General features: G+C 42.6%; 1 protein-coding gene across 2 annotated transcripts in view; it reads left to right on the top strand.

Moving 5' to 3' along the window:
• Positions 1 to 22,472, top strand: part of TCF7L1 (transcription factor 7 like 1) — a 224,833-nt gene that overhangs the window by 191,078 nt on the left and 11,283 nt on the right. The window contains exons 5-7 of one of the 2 annotated variants that reach the window (XM_072637485.1): positions 18,886 to 19,018; positions 20,917 to 21,022; positions 21,338 to 21,421. In XM_072637485.1, coding sequence (XP_072493586.1) covers positions 18,886 to 19,018; positions 20,917 to 21,022; positions 21,338 to 21,421 — 323 coding nt within the window. The remainder of the gene's footprint in view (positions 1 to 18,885; positions 19,019 to 20,916; positions 21,023 to 21,337; positions 21,422 to 22,472) is intronic. The other variant, XM_072637492.1, reaches the window with a different exon arrangement.

Below are 22,472 nucleotides of genomic sequence, written 5' to 3'. Positions count from 1 at the left end.
AGTTGTCTTTAAGGATCTGAGGGGTTGTTGTTTGGAGGAAGTCAGTCATTAAGCCTTTAATAAGGGCCTACTAATGTGCCATGGAGGCAGCTTGGTGACTCAGTAGATAGAACATTGTTCCTGGAGTCAGGATGTCCTTAGTTCAAATTTGACTTTAGACACTTACTAGCTGTGTGACCTTGGGCAAGTCACTTAACCTCTATTTGCTTTAATTCACTGGAGAAGGAAATGGCAAACCACTCCAGTATCTTTGCCAAGAAAACCCTATGGACACTATTGGTGTACGGTGGTCCTCAGGGGTCATGAAGAATGAGATGAGACTGAATGACAACAGCAATGTGTTGAGTGTTGACTACACAACAAGGGCAAAAACAGTCCTCACTCTCGAGGAGCTGAAGGGAAACAATCTGCCAACACCTGGGTAAAAAGAAGATTTATACTGGATATGCTGGAGATCATCTCAGGGTATTAAGTATTAAAGCATCAGAGCATTAAGATCAAAGAGGACTAAACCAGGCTTCTTACAGAAGGGGAACCTTCAGCTGAGGCTTCAGGGAAGCCAGGGAAGGGAGGAGGGAGAGAGAGAGAGAGAGAGTGCCAGGAAGTGGGGCCAGCTAGTGAAAATGCCAAGAGTCGGGAAGGACTGAGCTTGTTCTGTTGGACCTTGAGGGAAGAAGCAGGAGCAGTGGGTAGAAACTGCAAGGAGACCATCTGAGGCTCCATGTTGGGTGGGGGGAAAAAGTCCTATTAGTTAGAGCTGTCCAAAAGTACTATGGTCTACATTGGGAGGTAATGACTTCCCCATGCATGGAAATTTTCAAGGAATGTCTGACCAACCATTCTTTGAGTGCGTTATAATGGGGATTCCTTTGGTGTATGGGTTGGACAAAATGTCTACTGAGATCTCTTCCTATCTAAAATTTTGTCATTCTGGGGCGTAAGGTGCTGTGTTAAAGTATTTGGAGGAATGATATTTGGGGAAAGGACTAGACTTTTTCTGTTTGACCCCCCAAAAATGGAACTAGGAGCTCAAGGTGAAAAGCTATTCAAATGAATCCCTCCTTGAACACTTAGCATTAGTATGACTTTGGGCAAATCCCTTAATCTCTTGACTTCTATTTCCTCATGGGTAAAGTGAATGGTTCTGATGATGTGACCTCTGATGTCCCTTCCAACTCCCCATCTACAATCCTATGATCTGTTTTGATAGTGAGTTTCCCTTCCTAACCAAAGAACAAAATAATGGTGTCATGTTCAGCTTGGTAGAAGTGGGCATGGCAGAACCTGGCATGGCAGGACCCAGGAGGTTGCTTCTCTCTCTCTTCAGAATGGAGAAAAGGCTAAAATCTAGAATCAATGAGTAGAGGCCATCCCAGCCTAGTCTGACTCTTCCTGTCCTGCCCTTCTACTGGGGAGAAAGGAAAAGGAACAGAAAAAGTCTTGATGGTCAAGAACCGTGGGCTAAATTTAATAAGATGAAATTTGATCGGAATAAATGTAAAGCCTGGAATTACAACAACAACCCTTCAGCTGTTCCCCTCACTTCTCTGCCTCTCTTGTGTTTTCCTCATCCCTATGCTAACAGAGACTGGGCACGGGTATTAAAAAATAGCATACAGCTACCTCACGGAGAAATATTGTGGAAAGAGAGAGGTCTACTGCTGTGGCATCAGGAAGGACCTTAAGGGACATAAACTTGTTTTGCCGTCATGTCTGACTCTTTGTGATCTCATTTAGGTTTTTTTGTTTTTTGGCAAAGATACTGGAGTGGTTTGCCATTTCCTTCTCCAGCCCATTTTACAGATGAGGAACTGAGGTAAACAGGAATAAGTGACTTGTCTAGGGTCACACAGCCAGTAAAAGTCTGAGGCTGGATTTGAACTCAGAAAGATGAGTCTTCCTGACTAGTGCACTATGGTGCTACCTAGCTGCCCCAAGGGAACTAGATAATACACTGGATAAAGTGCTGGGCTTGGAAGTGTAAGATCTTTTCTCCACCTTGAAAGATACATAGAATTTAGATTGAGGCAGCGAGATAATGTAGTAAAGAGAGCACTGGACATGAATTCTGCAATGCCTGGATTCAGGTCCAGCTTCTTTCTTGCTAGCCATGTGCTGGGCAAGTCCCTTCATTCAGCTCTACTCCAGTTTCCATACTGCTAAAATGTAGGGGAAGGACTAGATGGTCTCATCCTGGCCTCAGTCTATGATTCTGTACAATAGCTCATGCAAGGTAAACAGAGAAAGAATGTCGTGAGCATTAGTTCAGAGAATAGACCTCGTTTTCCCAGCGTGAATCTAGGCTTGGGTCCAACCTGAATGAATGCAGAAGTGGGATTCAGTGGTCAAGGACCATTTCTGGTTTTTGTCCCCTCCTTGGGTTCCCATTGATATCACCCCCTTCAGCTGTCACATGAGTGCCCTCTAGTGGTCTTGGACAGAAATGTGGTGAATGTATTACAGAGGAAAGTCTTGAAGTTCGTGGCTTATATTCTTAAGGGCCATTGGTTTTCAGAGATGAGAAATCATTAAGGCCTAAAGTAGTCACAGGGAAAGCTTCATGGAGCAAGAGCTAGGACTTGATGGGCCTTTCCTAATGAGGTTGGATGTATACAAAAAGAAGAATGTGTGGTGGCCAGTCCTCCCTACTGGATCCGCTGATGGAAGTGATGATCTGTAGGTCACGAGAAATTCCAGATTGTCCTGTCCTGTAGAAAACACAGGAGGAAAGAGTTCTTGCTTTTCCTTGTACTCATCTCCCCCAGCTGTCTTTCTCCCACCCTTAGACCAACCCCCTCAGGAGAAAAATCAGCAAAACTTAGTGAAAGAGTAAATATTGGAAGTTAATTTAGTCAGTAATCAATCAACCAGCTTTTACTAAGTACCAACCATGTCCCAGGGACCATACCAAGTGTTAGAGACAAAAGGATGAAATAGTTCTTGTTTTCAAGGAGCTTATATTATATCAAGAAAGAGAAATATGTATATATATGCATATACATATATGTGTGTGTGTGTGTGTGTGTGTGTGTGTGTGAGTACATTGAAAATAAAGCTACAGATAAATGTTGTGGTTCAGTTGTTTCTCAGTCATGTCTGACTCTTGGTGACCCCATTTGGGATTTTCTTGGCATAGATTTCGGAGTGGTTTGCCATTTTCCTTCTGCAGCTCATTTTCCCGATGAGAGGAGCAGCTAGGTGGTGCAGCAGATAGAGCATCAGTGCAGGAGTCAGGAGGACCTGAGTTCAAATCTCACCTCAGACACTTGATACTCACTAGCTGTGTGACCTTGGACAAGTCACTTAACCCCAATTGCCTCCTCCTGGGCCATCTCTAGTCATCCTGATGAATATCTGGTCACTGGATTCAGATGGCTCTGGAGGAGAAGTGAGGCTGGTGACCTGCACAGCCCTCCCTCACTCAAAAACAAAGTCAAGTGCAAGTCATGTCATTATTTCTCTGATGGAGTAGTCTTCTTTGGCAACGAAGGATGAACACATTTGCCTGATGAGAAAACTAAGGCAAACAGGTTTAAGTGACTTGCCCAAGGTCACACAGCCAGTAAGTGTCTGAGGCCAGATTTGAACTAATAAAAATAAGTCTTTCTGACTCCAGACCCAGGACTCAATCCACTTTACCACCTAGCTTCCCTGGAATCAGAAAGACCTAGTTCAAATCTGACCTCAGATATTTACTGTGAGTCACTTAACCTTGTTTGCCTCAGTTACCTCATCTTTAAAATGAGCTGGAGGAGATGGCAAACTACTTTAGTATCTTTGCCAAGAAAACCCCACATAGTGTCACAAAAAGTTGGACACAACTAAATGACAACAGCCTTCCTTTGGGAAGGAAGGCACTAGAAGGTGGGATCAGCAAAGGCCTTGTAGAGAAAGCGGTCTTAATGTTGAGTCCTGAAGTAAAAGAGGGATTGTGTTAGGTAGAAGTGAGCATGGAGTGCATTTCGGGACTGTGCAAGATCACAGAGGTGGGAGATGAAGAGTCTTTTATAAGAAATAAAGAGAAGGTCAAGTTGACTGGATTGCACAGTGCAGAAGGCTGAATTATATAGTCAGGCTAAAAATATCAGATGGGGTCAGGCTATAAGGGCTTTAAAAGTAAGCAGTGAATGTTATGTTTTATTCAAAAGGCAACAGGGAAATTGAATGAGGAGTGACATGATCACATATGAGATACACCTGTTGGCAGTGGTGTATAAGATGGTTTGGATTGGGAAGTGAATTGAGGCAGAGAGCCCACGGAGGTCATTGCTGTGATCTAGGTTAGAGGTGCCAAGGGCCTCAGCTCACTTGGTAGCAATGTGAAGAAAGAGAATTGATGCAGGAGATGTTGGTGAGGTAGAAACAACAGGCTATGGCAAATGATTAGATCTCTGAGATAAAAGAGAATAAGAATTCTGAGATAATACTAAGGGTAAGAATCAGAATTACTGAAAGAAGAACAGTTCTTTCAACAGAAATAGGCAAATTATCAGAGACGTGGGGATAGAAGAAAAGATTATGAGTTCAGTTTTCTGTATAATGAATTTAAGGTATCTATGAGATTTTCTTGCAATTAAGGGTAGGAGGAAGAAAAAAATAATTGAAAAAAATTAAAGTTTTTTTGAAAAAAACTGTCTCCAAAATATTCACCTTGAAATGTCCACTATTTAATTAATGATGCAAGAGAGAGACTGGGGCTGGTTATTGATCTGTGGGCAGAGGTGAGAGCTGAGGAGGGCACCAAGAGAAGGTATAGAGCAAGGGTGGGAACCTGCAGCCTTAAAGCCACATGTGACCCTCTTTTGACCTTTTGACAGAATCCAGATTTAATGGAACAAATCAAAACAAAAAATACAAAACAAAAAAAGAATTTGTTCCATAAAATCTGGATTCCATCCAAAGGCCACACTTAAGGATTTAGAAGGCCACATGTGACTTTAAGGCCTCAGGTTCCCCACCCCTAGTATAGAAGGCTCAGGACAGTCTCTTTGGGGAATAACCACAGTTATGGAGCATGGAATGGATGCACTTTCCAATAAGATTGAAAAGAAACATTTAATTATGCAGGAAAACCAAGAGAAAGTAGTATCAGAAAAACTCAGAGGAGAGAGAATCTCCAGCAGATGGAGAGAAATGTGAATTTTCAAATGCAGAGATAGGTCAAGAAGGATGAGGCCTGAGAAAGACCATCTGATCTGACCATTGAGAACTTTGGTGAGAGTAATTTCAATTGGATGATGATGTTGAAAGCCATTTTACAGAAGGTTGAAGAGTAAGTAAGATGAGAGGAAGTAGAAAGTGTAGAAAAAAATTTTTCCTACAAGTTTGAGTGAGAGAGGTAGGAAAGATATGGTATGGTAGCTCAAGGGGATTGCACGGTCTATAAAATATATTTAGAGCATTGGGAAATAGTTGGACATTTTTGAGGGCAGTAGATAAGAGGTTGAATATTAGAATAGATGGATAGGCCTAATTGAGTTTGCAATCTGTTGGCCAAGACAGGAGTGGCTGAGATCAAAAGCTTATGGAGAGAGGTTGGCCTTGATGAAGAGATATGCTCCTCCTTGTCAGAAAACTAGAGAAAAGAGAAGAGAGTGAATGCTCTCAATTTTCTCAGTAAAGAGGTGAGGTCCTCAGTGGAGAGAGGGGAGATGGAAAGGCATGGAAGGCTTAAGGAGAGAAGTCTTGGAAGAACTTTTGTAGAGAATGAGATAGGGAATCAGTTAGACAGGAATAATAGGATTGCCTTGCCGTAGTGAGGGACCAGTTAAGGTTGGATGGCATGAATTGATCATGTATCCAATCATCATCCCATTGTGTTACTTCCTCCAGTTCAGAGGAGGCAGATAATGGGAATAATTCAAGCTGGTAAGAGGAGAGTAGTGATCAGATAAGATGCCTAGGGAAAAGAGGAAGTGTAGAGTTGAATTACTTCATTAGGATCGAAAGGGAGGGAAAAGGAAGGGAGAGCAGGAGTAATGTTCTGAGAACATTGGATTGGAGGTCTCCATGAGCCTGAACAATGGGTTTAGGAGGAGTGAAAGATCCAAAGACAGAGTCACAGGAGATGATGGTAAGATATGGGAAATGTCAGTTTTTGATTAAGGAAATGACACTTGTATTTGATATCCTAGGTGGGCGGCTAGGTGACGCCATAGTACACAGAGCACAGGACTTGGAATCAAGGAAAACTCATGTTCCTGAGTTTAAGTCCAGTCTCACTTACTAGCTATGTGACCCTGGGCAGGTCACATAACCCTGTGTGCCTCAGTTTCCTTGTCTGTCAAATGAGCTGGAAATGAAAATGACAAACTACTCCAGCATCATTGCCAAGAAAACCCCAATTGGAGTCATAAAGAGAATGAAAAGACTGACGGGCAGATATCCTGGGTGTGACCATCCCTCTGTGTGGCTAAGGAGGAATGACAGAGTACATCATAGAATTTAAGGAGACCATAGAGTTGAGTGGTTAGGGAGGTTAGCATCAGTATGGATGTAAAGTTATAGATAGTTTCTGGGAGAAAGGTACTACTGAAGAAGAGAAGAAGGATGAAGAAAGGCTTCTTGTAGAAGACGGCACGAAGGAAGCTAAAGATTAAGAACCCTAAGAGATGGAGGTAAGGAGGAAGTTCCAGGTGTGGGAAACAGCATGTACAAAGGTGCATAGGTGGGAAATGGAGTGGTGAGTGTGAGGAAGAGGAAGGGCAATTTGCCTAAGAGTGAGCGAGTAGGGAGTAATAAGGCTGAAAAAGTGGGTTAGGACCAGATTGTAAAAGTCCATAAAAAGCCTGAGGAGAGAGGATTATTGAGGAGCAGGACTGGGACCCAACATGAAAGGAACCAAGAAGGCCAATGATTGGCCAGGACTAATAACAATTAACACTCATAAAGCACTGAAGATTTACAAAGCACTTCATGTGTGTCATTTAATTTGATGCATATATTGCCCTGTGAGAGAGCTGTTCTTATTACTGCCTTTTTGCAGATGGGGAAACTGAGACTGGAAGAGGTTAAGCCACTTGACCATAGTCACTGAACCAGCAAGTGTCTGAACTCCTGTCTTTGTAATGTCAAGTTTATTCTACTACCTAACTGCCCTGATAGGACCTAATTACACTGGTTGTCACTAGTGCCAAATTCAGTTTTTGAAACTCAATGAACACGTTTAGGGTCCTTCCCCTAATCTCCCTCTGGAGTGGAGCAGGATACCTCATTCCCATCCTGTGCCAAGTCCCAGAGAATTCATGGCACTGAGTGTGGGGTCATTCTCTCCCTGTCCACTGGGTCTCTCTGCCAAGGCTGGATTTTACTGCCTTCTTTCCCCTTGAATGAAACAAGGAAACTGCCCTGGGCTCTGAGTGAAGGGGGCTCAGCTTTGCCACGGGTGCAGAATCGGCTGAGATGAGGGCATAACTCTTGAGATCGTTGTCTCAGGCTAAGGCCGTCTCCCAGGTCTTCCCTGTAACACAAGAATGCTCATACAAAATAATTCGGAAGGCCATAAAGTCAGCTACTCGTGCTTTTCCACACAATTTTTCCAGTCCACTCCCCCTTCTCCCTTATGTTTTAGTATCATTGTAAAGGGCATCCCGGAGCATTCAGCTCATGGGGCAGCTTGGTGCTTTTCGTTGTCAGCTCATAAGGGGCTAAAGCTTTTGGTTGCTGTTGGTAAATCTGTGTTTGCATTTTGTAAAATGCTACCTAGCTGTGCCGAAAACAAAGGTAACAATCATAGATGAAATTGGTGGAATGCTCCCAAGTTCCCAACATGCTTTATGTGTGTGTGTATATATATATATATATATATATATATATATATATATATATATATATATATATATATATATATATATATATATACATATACATGTATGCATATATGTATATGTACACATACACACATATATACATACACATATACATACATAAAACTTAATTCAAGAAATATTTATTAACTATCTGCTCTGTGATGGGCAGCAAAGCTTATTAGATAACCATCTGACTTCCTCAAGACCTTGTTCCAAGTCCCATTCAAACACATGGTACTTAGATAATCCGAGACATGTCAGCTCCTCATTGCATTGCCTGCCCCTCCTCCTCCCCCCCCCCCCAACCCGGAACACTAAAAGATTCTAAATTCTTCATCTGCCCTTGGTGGAAGGAATCTCTTCATCAGAAGCTGTATAACAATTAAATCTGAAGTGTTTGTGTGTGTGTGTGTGTGTGTGTGTGTGTGTGTGTATGTGTATGTTTTGGGGCTGGTGGATGATCTAGAGCTATGACTCCAAAGACAGAAATGTAATTGTCCCTGTCCTTGCAGAGCTTATATTATATTTTATATAGGATTATTTCTATTTATATAATCACTGGGGCAGATAGATGGCACAATGGATAGAGTGCCAGGCCTGGATTCAGGAGGACTTGAGTTCAAATCTAGCTTTAGACACTTGCCAGCTATGTGACTCTGGGCAAGTCATTTTACACTATTTGTCTCAGTTTTCTCATCTATAAAATGAGCTGGAGAGGAGATGGCAAACCATTCATTCCAGTACGTCTGCCAAGAAAACCCCAAAAAGAGTCATAAAAAGTCAGACAAGGCTGAAAGAAAACTTAATCGCAACTGAAGAGTTATAATATAGAACGTTATATATTTTACTTAATCAGTCAGTATTTTGTTTATGTGTTTACATTAATAATAAGCATTTACATAGCACTTTCAGATTTGTGAGGCATTTTATAAATATCTCATTTTTATCCTTACTCCCACCCTGGAAAATAGATGCTATTATTATACTATTATTATCCCCATATATATATGTGGGAACTGAGAGTGAGACAATTAAGTGTTTGCAAAGGATCACACGGCTAGTAAGAGTCTAGGGCAGGATTTGAACTCAGGTCTTCCTGATTCCAAGCCCAGGATTCTACTCCCCTAGTGGTACACCTTGATGATACAACACACGGTGTCACCTAGCTGTCCCATGAGCTCCTCTGAGTCTCAGCCTAGCCCTTTGAGAATGGCTGCTATGAATATTATTATCTGCATTTTACAGAGGAGGAACTTGAGAATGGTGAGATGATGTGCCCAGGGTCCCATAGCTAGACTCCAATCTAGGCATTCCTTGATCCATGGTCAGTACTCCCTACACTTGTCCAGTGGACACTTCCAGATAACATTCAAAGCCTTGACTAGATGGGGTCAAGAGACCCCCCAGAATTGGGACTATTAAATGATAACCTCAGGATTAATTTTCCAAATCTCATGGAAATGGTTAGAATTTCTTTGTGTCTCTTGAGTGTTTTATTTTTCGTTTCATGTTATTTTTTATTTTCATTTTTGGAGGCAATCAGGAGTGAGTGACTTGCCCAGAGTCACACAGCTGGTAAGTGTCTGAGATCACATTTGAACTCAGGTCCTCCTAACTCCAGGTGTAGCACTCTACTGCACCACCTAGCTGCTCATTGAGTGTTTGATTTTGACAAATAGGAAGTGAGCTAGCATTTATATTGCTGTTAAGGTTGCATAGCACTTTTATATGTGTTATTTAATACTAGCTGTGTGACCCTGAGCAATCCACTTAACCTCAGTTTGCTTCAATTTCCCCATTTGTAAAATGGGCATTATAGGACCACCTACTTCCCCAGGTTTTGTTGCAAGGGTCACATAAGATAATTTCTAAAGTACTCAGCAGAATGCGTGGCATGTAACAGGCCCTATCTAAATGTTGGCTATTTATTATTATTTTTATCTTAACAATTTACCCTGGGAAGCAGGTACTCTTATTATTCCCATTTTATAGATGAGGTCACTGAGGCAAAAAGAAATTACTTCCCAGGGTCATATAGCCATTAAGTTTCTACTGCTGGGTTGCAGGTATGCCGGACTTCAAGTCCAGCACTCTATTTACCACTGAACCTACATTCTCAAACAATTGTCCATTTTTAGATGAGCATCCAGGATTCCAGAGTCCTCGGTGAAGAATCTGATTAGTTAAGAAGAAAATAGAAAACCTGTTTTAAGAACACAGTGCCTATTAGCTGTAACATCCACTGCATGGAACATGGGTTACTCCTGACTTCCCATTGCTTATTTTCAAGACAATCTAAATGGCTTTACTCAGTGGCATTCCACCTGCCCAGCTCCCTTAAATGAGCTTAGTTTATTGGAAAGTTGTCTTTTGTTTGGAAATGTTGTGTGTCCAAACCTCTGCCCTCTATGGGATACGTGGCCCCTTGACATCTTCTCCTTAAGACAAAGGATAGCTCCTTACCTGACCTATGACTGGGTCTCTTCCTAGAAAAACTGGTTAGTACCTAGTAGAAGATGGGTGGTTTTCAGTGACTGGGGCAGCCCCCACAATAATTGATGCGCCTACCTCTCAGGGTGGTTGTACGCATTTTGTAACCCTTAATAGTACCATAGAAATGGGAGCTGGTTTTAAGCAGTGTCGTGGTAAATGCTAGATTGGTTGACGAGAGAACCTGGGTTCCAGTCCTGCCTCAGATATTTGTGCTGTAAATGTGGCCCTGGACAAGTCACTTAACCTCTTGCTGACAGACAATCTGTGAAATTGGGTTAATAATATTCACCTCCCAGGGTTGCTGGGATTGTATGGGGCAGCTAAGTGGCACAGTGGATAGTGTTGGGACTGGAAACAGGAAGACTCTTCTCCCTGAGTTCAAATCTGGTATCAGACACTTACTAGCTGTGTGACCCTGGGCAAGTCACTTAATTCTTTTTGCCTCAGTTTCCTCATCTGTAAAATAAGCTGGAGAAAGAAATGGTAAACCATTCTAGTATCTTTGCCAAGAAAACCCCAAATGGAGTCAGGAAGAATTGGGCAAGTTTGGGAAAATGAGTCAACCACAATATAACTAGCATTCATATAACAATTTAAGCTCCATCCATTGAGCTGCCTCTGAGAGTCACTAATGCCTTTCTGCAACAAGCAATTGACTGCCAAGGTCACACCTGCTGTTGCATCCTCCAGCTATCCAGAACGATGGATCTAGGAGTACTCCATTTGTTGTCCTTGGCAACTCCACCTTGAAACCTGCTTGTGCAAATTGGGTATGTTAATGGTGCATAATGTAGTGATTACAGAGGGTCATGGAAACTTAGTTTGAGAGCTCAAAGGGACTGCAGGGGCCATATAGTCCAACCCCACTACCCTCATTTTGCAGATAAGGAAACTAGTGAAGTGATTTGCTCAAAGTCACCCATCTAATGAGTAATGGGGATGGGTTATGAACCCAAATCCAATGTTCTTTCCATAGTACCCCACTCTCTCCTCCAATGCCTAATTACTTTTAAATTGTCCTTTCAGCTAAACCATCACATTGGTAAGTAACATTTAAGGAATTAGGTGTCCTGTTAAGTCTGGTTGGCACTACCCAAATGGTATTTGGGAAAGGTTTTCCATCCTTAACTTCTTTGGAGGTTGGCAGAATGCCTGTTGAACCAATAGGCCTATCAGTTTCTTGGGGGTGCTGCTTCAGCCATGATCTACATATGTGACCAGAGACCTGTCAGCTCACCACTTACTCCTGGTTTGTTTCTTCTATGTAATGAGGGCATTAAACCCAATGATCTCTCCCAGCCAGCATTGAAATTCTAGGATTCCAAGTGGCAAATGCCCTAGATCATCTAGTTTCATCAGGTGTGGTGTAAGAAGTAAGGCCCTGCTCCCCAGGATAGTCTGAGAGTTATTTTGGCAGCAATGGTGACCGCTCATGCGTGTCTTTTCAGGGCTTGTATCTGTGCACCGGATTTGTGTGTTTTGTTGGCTTGGGTTGGGGTGTGATCTTCTTCGTTAGTACCTCTGTTTAAGCCTTTTATGACCTGTCTCCAACCTATCTTTCTACTCTTATTATTTATCACTCCCTTTTCTATAATACTCTGACCCACCCAAAGTTGCATTTTTGCTGTCCCACACATAAACTAGATCTTCAATCTCCCTGGCTTTTGTATTTTCTGCCTGCCATTCATGAAATTCACCCTTTCCTCACATCCACAGAATTCTTAGAATCTCTTTTTCCTTCAAAAGGAAATGGTGAAATTCCTTCAAATGGTGATGTACACCATTTGTACATCAGGTTTTTTTTCCTGCAGTGAGGCTGATGACTTTGCATAGCTCTGCCACACTTAAATCCAATTCACCTACAAGTCAAGACATCACCCTGCGGATGTCCTCAGTCCTCTTTATGAAGGGCAAACAGCAACAGCTGCTCATGCTCTCCTTCCATTTATCATGTGTTGAGTTTGTATAGGGCTAAGTATGTGACTAGAGTGCTGGGCTTGGAATCAGGAATACCTGAGATCAAATCTAACCTCAGATACTTACTAGCTGTGTGATCCTGGGCAAATCACTTCATCTCTCTCAAACTCAGTTTCCTTAACAGTAAAATGGGGATAATAACAATATCTACCTTACAGGGTTGGGGTGTATTTTGGGGGGAGAGTGGGGTACATTATATGAAATACTATATTAGATATACTATATAAGTACTAGCTTCATTATTGAATTGTACTGAATTGGGGGTGTTTGTTTAGCCTAGACAAGAGAAAACTTGGGAGTTGGAGGGCCATGATAGCTACCTCCAGATATTTAATGTTCTGTCCTTTGGAAAAGAGACCAAAAATATTCTGCCTAGGACCAGGGGCTACAAGTTCAAGGAAGGCAGATCTTGGCTCAGCCAACAGAGCTTTATTCTAACAATAAAACAGGCTGATCCCTCAAAGTTGTAAGCCTGTGCACACTAGAGACAGTCAGGCACTGGCTACAAGAATGTCTTTTGCAGATGTTGTTCTTACGGAAGGATCCCTACATTAAGGAATGAGTGTTGCACTGGAAGACCCTGAAGGAATGGTCAAAATCCAAGATTCTACGATTCTTCTTCATCCTGAACCCCAACAGGGAGAGTTCTGAGCCCTGGATTTTAGGACATTGATACACTGAAGAGCATTCTGAGGAGGGCAGCCTCCATGCTCTATGATGATTCACCAAAGAAATAAAGGTAGTTAGAAAAAAAGACTTGGTGGGTCATAATCGCATCTTCAAGTATTTGAAGAACTTTCACTGTCCTGTCCAGAGGGTGGAAGCAAGGGCAGGGAAAAAGTTTCAATTTAGGCATGACATCATACAACATTGCCTAACTATTTAGAGTTGTCCATTAATGGATTAGGCCATTCTCATTAGTGGTGGACTCCCCCTCGTTTAAGGTCTTCAAAGCAGAAGACTTGGGTTAATGGGGGTTCTTTTCTAGATATCGGTTAGACTAGATAACCCCTGGGGGCTTCTCTAATTCTTGAGATTTTGCCCTAGCTCAGGCCAAAAGGGATTTTAATAAACTGGCCTGTCTACTTGCGTAGGATACGTTGGCCATGAATAGAAGTCTTTTTTTAAAAGTCACCTGCATCAACATATGTAATAAATACTCAAGTGACCTCATGTGACAGATAGTTCTTCTCCATGGCATTTGTCTTTCCAGGAAATTCTGTAGACAGAATGTTGCTGTCGGAGTCTTCCACATAAATTAATGTTTGGAAGTATTGAATTACTTGCTAGTAGTAATCAGCCAGTAGACTGGGAAGGTGACCAGTGAGGAAAGTCAAAAGACATGTTGAGGATTGATATTAAACAAATAGTTAAGAGGATTCATTGGAAAAGGGTAGTAGCTTCTGCCAGAAGACACTTGGGTAGCACAGTGGTTAAGGCGCTGGGCCTGGACTCAGGGAAATTTGAGTTCAAATCTGGCCTCAGACACTTACTAGCTGTGTGACCCTGAGCATACTTAGCCTCCTTCTGCCTCAGTTTCTTCAACTGGGAATGATAGCACCTATGTGTCAGGGTTATTATGCAGACCAAATGACCTATTTGCAAAGCACAGTGCCTGATATGTAGTAAGTGCTTACCAAATGCTTGTTCCTCCCCGTTTCCCTAGAAATGACCTGTAGACTCCTGCTATTCAGGTTATCTTGGGGTCTTTCAGGATTGTCCGTCCTGAACTCAAAGGTGAGACCTGGAGAACCAGAGACAAGATACTTTGCTTACTCTGGGATCAGGGAATTTTAGAGCCGGAGCTCTAGCTTGGGCTGAAGGGCAGAAACAGGATGGAACTAGGTAAAATGTAGCTTCTCCATTAGTCTGGCAGAAAGGATACTAAACAGGGAAGGAAACATGAACCTCACGACAACCTTAGGAGGCAGGTGCTATTATTATCCCCATTTTACAGTTGAGGAAACTAAGGCAAGCAGAGGGTAAGTGACTTGCCTAGGATTACACAGCTAGTAAGTGTCTGAGGCACTTCCTGACTTGCAAGTCCAACACCATCCACTGCATCATCTAGCTTCCTCAGCCACCAGTACGTAAATGAATGAATGGAGAATGATTGAAGATTGGATGGATGATATGATAAAAAATAAAATTATGAAGGGGAATAAAGTTTAAGAAAATAACCCATCAACCTCTTCAAGGCAGGAAGGAAAACGAATTGGCTCTTCTTGGTTCCTTGGCCAAGTTTGTTCCTTATACTTATTTAATGTTCAGTAATCTGAATTTAGATGTCTTGGGGATCCTTTGTTTTCACCTCCTACCTGATGAGTCTAACTCTTCCAACTCTACACCAATGACCCTATAACCCTGCTAGATCATAAGCTCCCTGACAGCAGGGATCATGGCTTATCCAGCCTGGTATTGTCCTCTGCGCCTCGGTGCCTTAAATATATCTAGCAGGCACTTAAACCCTTGTCAAATTTCCTTACAGTACCTTGAATTCACTGGTCGTTGTCACCATCTAGTGGAGGCTGAAATCCCTACAATCAACCACTTCTGAACTACTGAACTCCTAAAGTTCTGGAAGTGGCATTAAGTCAAATTTTTTGCCTTTTGGAAATCATCCTAAAGGGACCCATTGGGATTTTTCTTCCACCAAATCTTCCAAGTCACCTTCACAGTGAAGGAATCAGCCCCTGATTCATCTTTTAGATGAGAGCCAACATGGAATTGGGCAAGAATTCTGCTGCGGCTTTGTACATTGGCTGTTTGGGCTCTGTAATTCTAGGCACCCATCACTTCATCTCTTAAGACCCCACTTTCCTTCTTCCATTCTATCCTTCCACTCACTTTTCTGGCCCCAGGCCAGGCAGCACACCCTTAGTCAATCATTCATCAGTTCTCATTGCTTACGCTGTACAAACAATCCCAAAGACAACACATCTGAGGTTCAGGTTGCTCCTTAGAACCGTCCCCTGAGACATTCTTTTCATTGTAAATATAATGCATTTCCCTCCCTGATTTCTTGGCCTGGGGAGCAGATTATGGGTGTGGAGCCTCTCCAGGGATCCTGGGGACTCAGTGGAGTTTCTGGCTAGTTCTACTAAACCCTTCCGTTGTTCCTGTCTTCTTTTATCTTTTTTAGCAAGTGATGGCTCACTTTAAAGTGGAGTGCGTAGTATCTTTGCAAATGGGGAAGTTGGGAAAACTTTTTCTTAAAAAACGTATTTTAAATAATGATAGCTAACATTTATAGAGCACTTTATGGTTTGTCAGGCACTGTATTATTTTTTCATCACAGTGATTCCCTTTTTTCAGATGGGGAAAAGTGAGGCATGCAGATTAAGTGATGTGCCCAGAATCTGAGGTCAGATTTAATTAAACCTAGATCTTACTGACTCCAGGTCGCTCACTCTAGTCACTATGTCATACAAGGCTTTCCAGAAAAGAATATCTTAAAACCTAATGCCATATAAGGTAAAATCCTAACTCTGAAACTATACTAACAGGCATCTAACATCTATCTACAAAGAATGTAAGTTAAGTTTATGCCCTCTTTGAGGGCAGAAACTGTCCCTCAATTTTAATCTTTGCGATCCAGCATCTAGGACAGTTCCTTGGACCAACAAAAATTCCTGTTCATTTCACCAGCAAGCATTTATTAAGCACCAGTTACATACTAGACGCTGTGCTAGAAACCGAGGATAGAGAAAGAAAAAAACGAAGCAGTTCACACCAGGCAGCTAGGCCTTAGAATATTGGGTCTGAAACTGAATCCAGCCGTAATCACTACCTTCCACTTGACCCTAGGCAAGTTATCTACGTCACAGGTTTGTTGTGAGGATCAAATTAAATAATATTTATAAAGGGCTTAGTATGGTTCCTGGAACATTTGTTCAGTCATGTCTGACTCCCTATGACTCCATTTAGGGGTTTCTTGGCAGAGATACTAAAGTCGTTTGCCATTTTCCATCTCCTGCTCATTTTACAGATGAGGAAACTGAGGCAAACAGGGTTAAGTGACTTGCCCAGGATCACACAACTAGGAAGTATCTGAGGTCAGATTTGAATTTAGGAAGATGAGTCTTTCTGACTTCAGACCCAGCACCACTGTGCCACCCAGCTGCCCACCTGGCACATAGTACGGGCTTAATACATGCTTTTTAATTGATTGATTGATTGATCAGTTATACTGACAAGTAAATACAAGGTCTATACAAAATAATGCTGCCTTAGTGGAGATCAGACAAGGAAGTAAGGAAAGAAGCCTTCATTAAGCACCTACTGTGTTTCAGGTTTTGTGCTGAGTGCTTTATAAATATAATTTCATTCTGTCCTCACAACAATCCTGGGAGGTAGGTACTATTGTTATCTCCATCTTACAGATGAATAAACTGAGAAAGGCAGAAATTAAATGATTTGCCTAAGGTCATATGTTACTTCGTATCTGATGCTGGATTTGAATTCAGGTCTTCCTGACTCCAGGCCCAAGCAATCTATCCAATGAGCCACCTAACTGCCCTGTGTCACAGGTGGCATTTAATCTAAGACTTAAAGGTGTATCTAGGGATTCCACAAAGCACAGGTAAAGAAAGGGAACCTTCCAAAGCATTACAGACAGAAAACCTATACAAAAGCCTGAAGATGGAAGGTAGAATTTCATATAGGGAAGAACAAATGGACCGATAAATTTAAAGCATTCCATGTCATCTAGAGTCAGTTTAGAAAGATAACGGTGAGGGACTTTCAAAGCCAAAGAGATCTGGGTTTTTTATCTTAGCACTAGTGATGTTCTGGAGTAGGGGAGCAACTTGGTTAGATGCCTGTTTTTGCAATATCACGTAGGTAGGTATGTGATGCAGAGACGAATGGGGAACCGAAGGAAAGAAGATGTGTTGGTCTTACTTTCTAAAGTTTACATATATTTTTAAAAATTATTTTGTTGTCTTTTGCTTTTCCATTACTTACATTTTCCAGTGTAACCTTTCTCCTTTCCACTCCCTTATAACCAAGAATTTTTTAAAAAAGAAAAAAACAGCTCAGTGAAACTAACCAACTTACATATTGAAAAATTCTAATGTATACAGTGTCCCATTGCCCTCCACCTCTTTAAAGAAGAAAGAAGTCTCTACCTTTTCTTATTTCTTTATTGGGACCAAGCTTAGACACATACTTTTTTTTCCCATCAAACTCTAAATACTTTGGAGTATGTGGTTAAATGCATGGTTTTCTTTTTATTTTATTCATTTACTCAAATGTTTGGGGGTTTATAATAAAGAATTAGCTTGAAAAATTATTGTGATTTAAGAAACACAATTGTTATTGTGATTTAAGTTAAAAAACATCTGAAGATTTATATGAACTGATTCAGGGTATCAGAAATAAGCAGGGTCCATTAGAATAATACAATCAATTGATAAACATTTCTTAAGCACTTACTAAGGGCCAGGCACCGTGCTAAGTGCTACGGATACAAAAAGAGGCAAAAGTCAGTCCCTGCCTTCAAAGAACTGACAATAACCTAAGAGGGATGATGCCTAAAAGGAAACTGATTTATGGGCAGTTGAAAAACTAATAAGAGGATGAAGAACAGAGAGCAGAAATCTCCTTCTCTCTGAAGAGAAGCAGGGCAGAGAGGGGAGAAGGGAAATGTGAGTGCGGGTGACAGGATACATTGTTGTTGTTGCTTAGCTGGCTTTCAGTTGCGTCCAACTCTGGCAGAGATACTGGAGTGATTTGCCATTTCCTCCTCCAGCTCATTTTACAAATGAGGAAACTGGGGTTAAGCAGAGTTAAGTGACCTGACCAAGGTCACACATCGAGGAAGTGCCTGAGGCCAGATTTGACCTCAGGAAGATGAGTCTTCCTGACTCCAGACCCAAATCACTATCCACTGAGCCACCTAGCTGCCCACTACTACAGCAGAAAGTCATCCCCCAATTCTAAAAGCCCTTTATGCTGTCCCAAGAAAGTTGAAGTGTACTGGGCTTTGAGACAACTCGACTTTTTTTTCTGTGAAACCTTGCCCTGTGATTCTTGGCCACAGCGTACTCGGTGCTGTGAGGAGCTAACATTACAGTTTCTTACTCTTCTCCTTTCCATCTCTTGCACCCACCCCAACTGGATATTTCACAAGTCTGTACTTATATGAGAGTTTGTGTGCAAAGGTCTTAGGTGTCCTCTGATTGTTCCATTTGTGTGAATTGTGTCTACCCAACAAGACTGGAAGCTCTTATGCTTCATTTCCTTTTCCTTCTGGATCTGCTCCACCCAACCCCATGACCCCTATACAGGATAAAGTACACAGTAGGCATCCTGAAAATGCTGCTGGTGGGCTGGTTGGATGGTGGAGATGAGCCTGGGACCAAAGCCTTTTCCTACTAGAATGAAGCCAATGTGATCTCTTTGAGCTCAGAGACTGTTTTATTTTTGGTTTTGTGTTACTGGTGCTTACCTCAAAGCTTGGCACTTAGCAAGCACTCAATAAATGCTTGCTGCTGGGGAGAGGGATGGAAAGAAGGAAGGAGGAAGGAAGGAAGGAAGGTTTCATATAGCTCACTTTCCCTTCTCCCTTGCCTGGAGTTCACCTGTTCTTTGTTTTATCTTTCAGTCCAACAAAGTTCCTGTGGTCCAGCATCCTCACCATATGCACCCACTGACTCCCCTCATCACCTACAGCAACGACCACTTTTCCCCTGGCTCCCCACCTGCACACCTCTCCCCAGAGATGGATCCAAAGACAGGTGAGTGAGGCCAGCACTGATGCCTTTTCCACTGTGTGACCTCCTAGATGTGGAGGCCAGTAAACTTTTGCCTTCCAGCACTTGTCCCTTCCATTCAGCTGGGGTTGGTCTGCCTTTCTGGCAACAGTGACCCTGCCTATGATAAAATGGCCCTTTCTTTTAATTCAGAATTACCCTTGGCTTTGAGGAAAAGGGGATAAATAGTCCCTCTGCTTGGGAGGAGGCAGGCAGTTTTTAGAAATTGTTTTGCCCCCCAAATCGATTTTCTGATTCATGCAGTGACATTACACCATTGTTTAATGTGGATCTATGATTTCATTAGTCATGAATTCCCACTGAGGAAACCCTTCTGCCCATGCTGGCTCCGTGTGGCATTTCTACATAATTGTTTTCGTGTTGTCTCCCACATTGGGTTATGAACTCTCTGAGTGCAGGGTTGTCTTTTGCCTTTCTTTGTATCCCTAGCACTTAGCACAGTGCCTAGCACATAATAAATGCTTTATAATCTGTTATTGACTGATTGGTATAGTGGATAGAGCACTGTTCTTGGAGTCAGGGAAAAGCAATTTCAGTCCTACCTCAGATATTTCCTAGTTGTAGGACCCGGGGCCAGTCACTTAACTTTTCTTTCCAATCCTAAATGAGGATAAACAAATCCATGCTAACAATTTCTTTGGCTTGTGTGCCTCAATAGAAACATGCTACATAAAATACTTTGCTACCTTTAAAGGGCTCTGTAATGACTATTATTAATATCATCATTATTTTATACTCACAGCCATAAATAGGATCCTAGAGGAATCTGAAAGGGACCTCAGAAGTCATCTAGTCCAGCCCCCTTATTTTATAGATGGGAAACTGAGGCACATCTCAATTCTATAACTTGCCCAAGGCAGTAAGCATCACAGACAGGATCTGAACTCAGGTCCTTGAACTCCAACATTCATGTTCTTTCATACAGCCTAGCTCCTTTCTCTCCCCCATTCTTTCTAGGGTAATTAGAACCAGCCCACAGAGGCAGTATAGTGTTTCTCTCAATCTAGGTCCCCTTTATCCTGTCACAGTGGAGGGAGGCTCCCCCCGCCATTCCAGCACTGCAGCTGACAGAGTTAATGTAAGCCCCTTGAAGGCAAGAACTGTGTCATTTTTCACTGTATACCCACAGTCCACCACACAGTAGGTATTCAATAAATGCTTGTTGATTGATTCCAACTCTGCAGCAACATCGGCCTTAACACCAGTACCCAGCCTTGCCCATGCTCAGGTATCAGCCTCAACATGGCAGCAATTCTAGGGAGTGAGAAAATGTGGCAAGGGATGAGGTGCTTAGGTCCAACAGTGGATCCAGTGCTGGGCTTAGAGTCCCCAAGACCTGAGTTCAAATCCCACTTCAGATGCATCTGTAAAATTGAAATAATAATAGCACCTACCTCAGAAGATTGTTTTGGGAATCAAATGAGATAGCCTGTAAAGCACTTTGTACGCTATATAAATGCCTTGGGGTTGATTGTGGGACATGGGAGACACTGGCACAGGACCCACCCAGCGTGGTGTTCCCTCATCAGAATTAAAGTAGCTCAAAAGAAACAGGAGATGCTCAGATTTAGAGTATCCACCTCAAGTGTTCACACGGACTGTTTGTGCCCAACCTATGGTAGAGCATTCCAAGCTCCTGTTGGTCTGATCAGCCACAGTCGGACACACCGAAACTTGACTCTAGTGTAGTAATGTCATTTTGGTCCTCTTTGAGAATGAAGGAAAACAACCAACCATATGAATGCTAGCTTTTATGGTTATTTATTATGATAAAAATGAAAGGGGATGCCAGGAAATCTGGTGGGGTCTCACAGATTTAGGAGATGATCCAGGGCACTGTGTAATGGGTCTTTCTTTTGAAGCAGGAATCCCCAGGCCACCTCACCCTGCTGAGCTCTCACCTTATTACCCACTGTCTCCTGGAGCCGTTGGACAGATCCCTCATCCATTGGGCTGGCTCGTCCCACAGTAAGGAAGAATGCAGCCTCTCCCTTCTCTCTTCCCCCAGTCCCTCAATAGTATGGTCACCTGTACTGGGCTTTTTATTTTCTAACCTACCTCAGGAGCAGACAGCCCAGGGAGGGCTACCCCAAAGTATAGTCCAGTGACCGTTTCTGCCAATCTGCATCTGTAAGCGTTGATGAGATGCCACTCCTCTCTTCTATCTTTGAAGACCCACCTCCCCAGAATCTAGTTCTCTTTATTCTCTCTCCCCCTCCCTTCTCCCACCAGCCTCCCCTTTTCTTAATACACTGATAAGATTTTCTTGCTTTTAACATTTAGGCAAGGACAGCCAATGTACTCCATCCCTCCTGGTGGCTTCCGGCACCCATACCCAGCCCTTGCCATGAATGCCTCAATGTCCAGGTAAGTTTTCAGGCTGGGCTGGCAGCCAGAGAAGGAGGATTATCCCCTTCCAAGTTACTCTCCTCTCCTTGAGTACAGATTGGCCTTTCTCTTGTCAGTCAGAATAGAAACATGAGGCTCTCTTCTCCCTCCTGCTCCTCTTTGCCAACATACCTGGCTCCAGTGAGAAAAATGATGATAGGAACAGACCCTGGTATAACTGATATAGAGAACAACCTATGCCAATGCACATCAATACCTTCTCTCAGCTTATAGGCACTGAAAGTCACCTAGGACAATTGAAAGATTAAGTGACCTGCCCCAATGTCATGAAAGTACCAGAATTAGAACTCACATCCTCTGCCTCCCTATCTAGAATTCTTTCCATGGCTTTAGGAATCATTCTCTCTGCCAATGTTTCTCTCAACAGCGAAGGAAATATAGCTGGAAGTCCATGTTGAGTGACCCCAGGAATCTTGACCCTTATATCCCCTTCCTTCTAACTCTCTGGCTTCCCTCCTGTGATTAGCACTCCCCCCTAACCCTTAGACTTTGCTTCCTTCCTGACCTCTCACTCTCACATCTCCTTCCTTCTTTCCCTTCTCACCCTCCTGCTTCCTTCCTGATGGTCTCCATAGTCTCTTCATAGCAATTCATGGATCTCCCCCTCCATGTATGGTCACACCTCTCCTTGTGTCCCTCCCATCATCCTTTCTTCTTGAAGGCAGAGATCATTTTGTTGCATTTCTTTGTATCTCTTTGACCTCACTGGGTGCCTGGTACGCAGTAAGTACTTAATAAATGCTTGTTGCTTCAGTGACTGACTACCTTCTTTTCACCCTTCCTTTCTCCCTTTTTCTGACCTTCCTAGTTTTCCTTCCCAATGTTCTCTTACCCTTCTGTGTCCAGAGCTGAGCTAGAGTATGTTGTGTAGATGGAAATGGATCAGCTTCCCATTCCTCTACTCTGTCCTAGCAGTGCTATTTTTTCATGCTCTAAGGCTAAGGGTGGTTTCTGGTTGAAGACTTGGAACAGAACAGTTTCTGAGGTTTAACCCTTATATCTTTTATTA

Source organism: Notamacropus eugenii, chromosome 1 (genome assembly GCF_028372415.1).
Source record: "Notamacropus eugenii isolate mMacEug1 chromosome 1, mMacEug1.pri_v2, whole genome shotgun sequence".
NCBI classification, from domain to species: domain Eukaryota; kingdom Metazoa; phylum Chordata; class Mammalia; order Diprotodontia; family Macropodidae; genus Notamacropus; species Notamacropus eugenii.
Note: the sequence above shows the minus strand (reverse complement) of the source record. Positions and strands in the feature narration are given on the sequence as shown.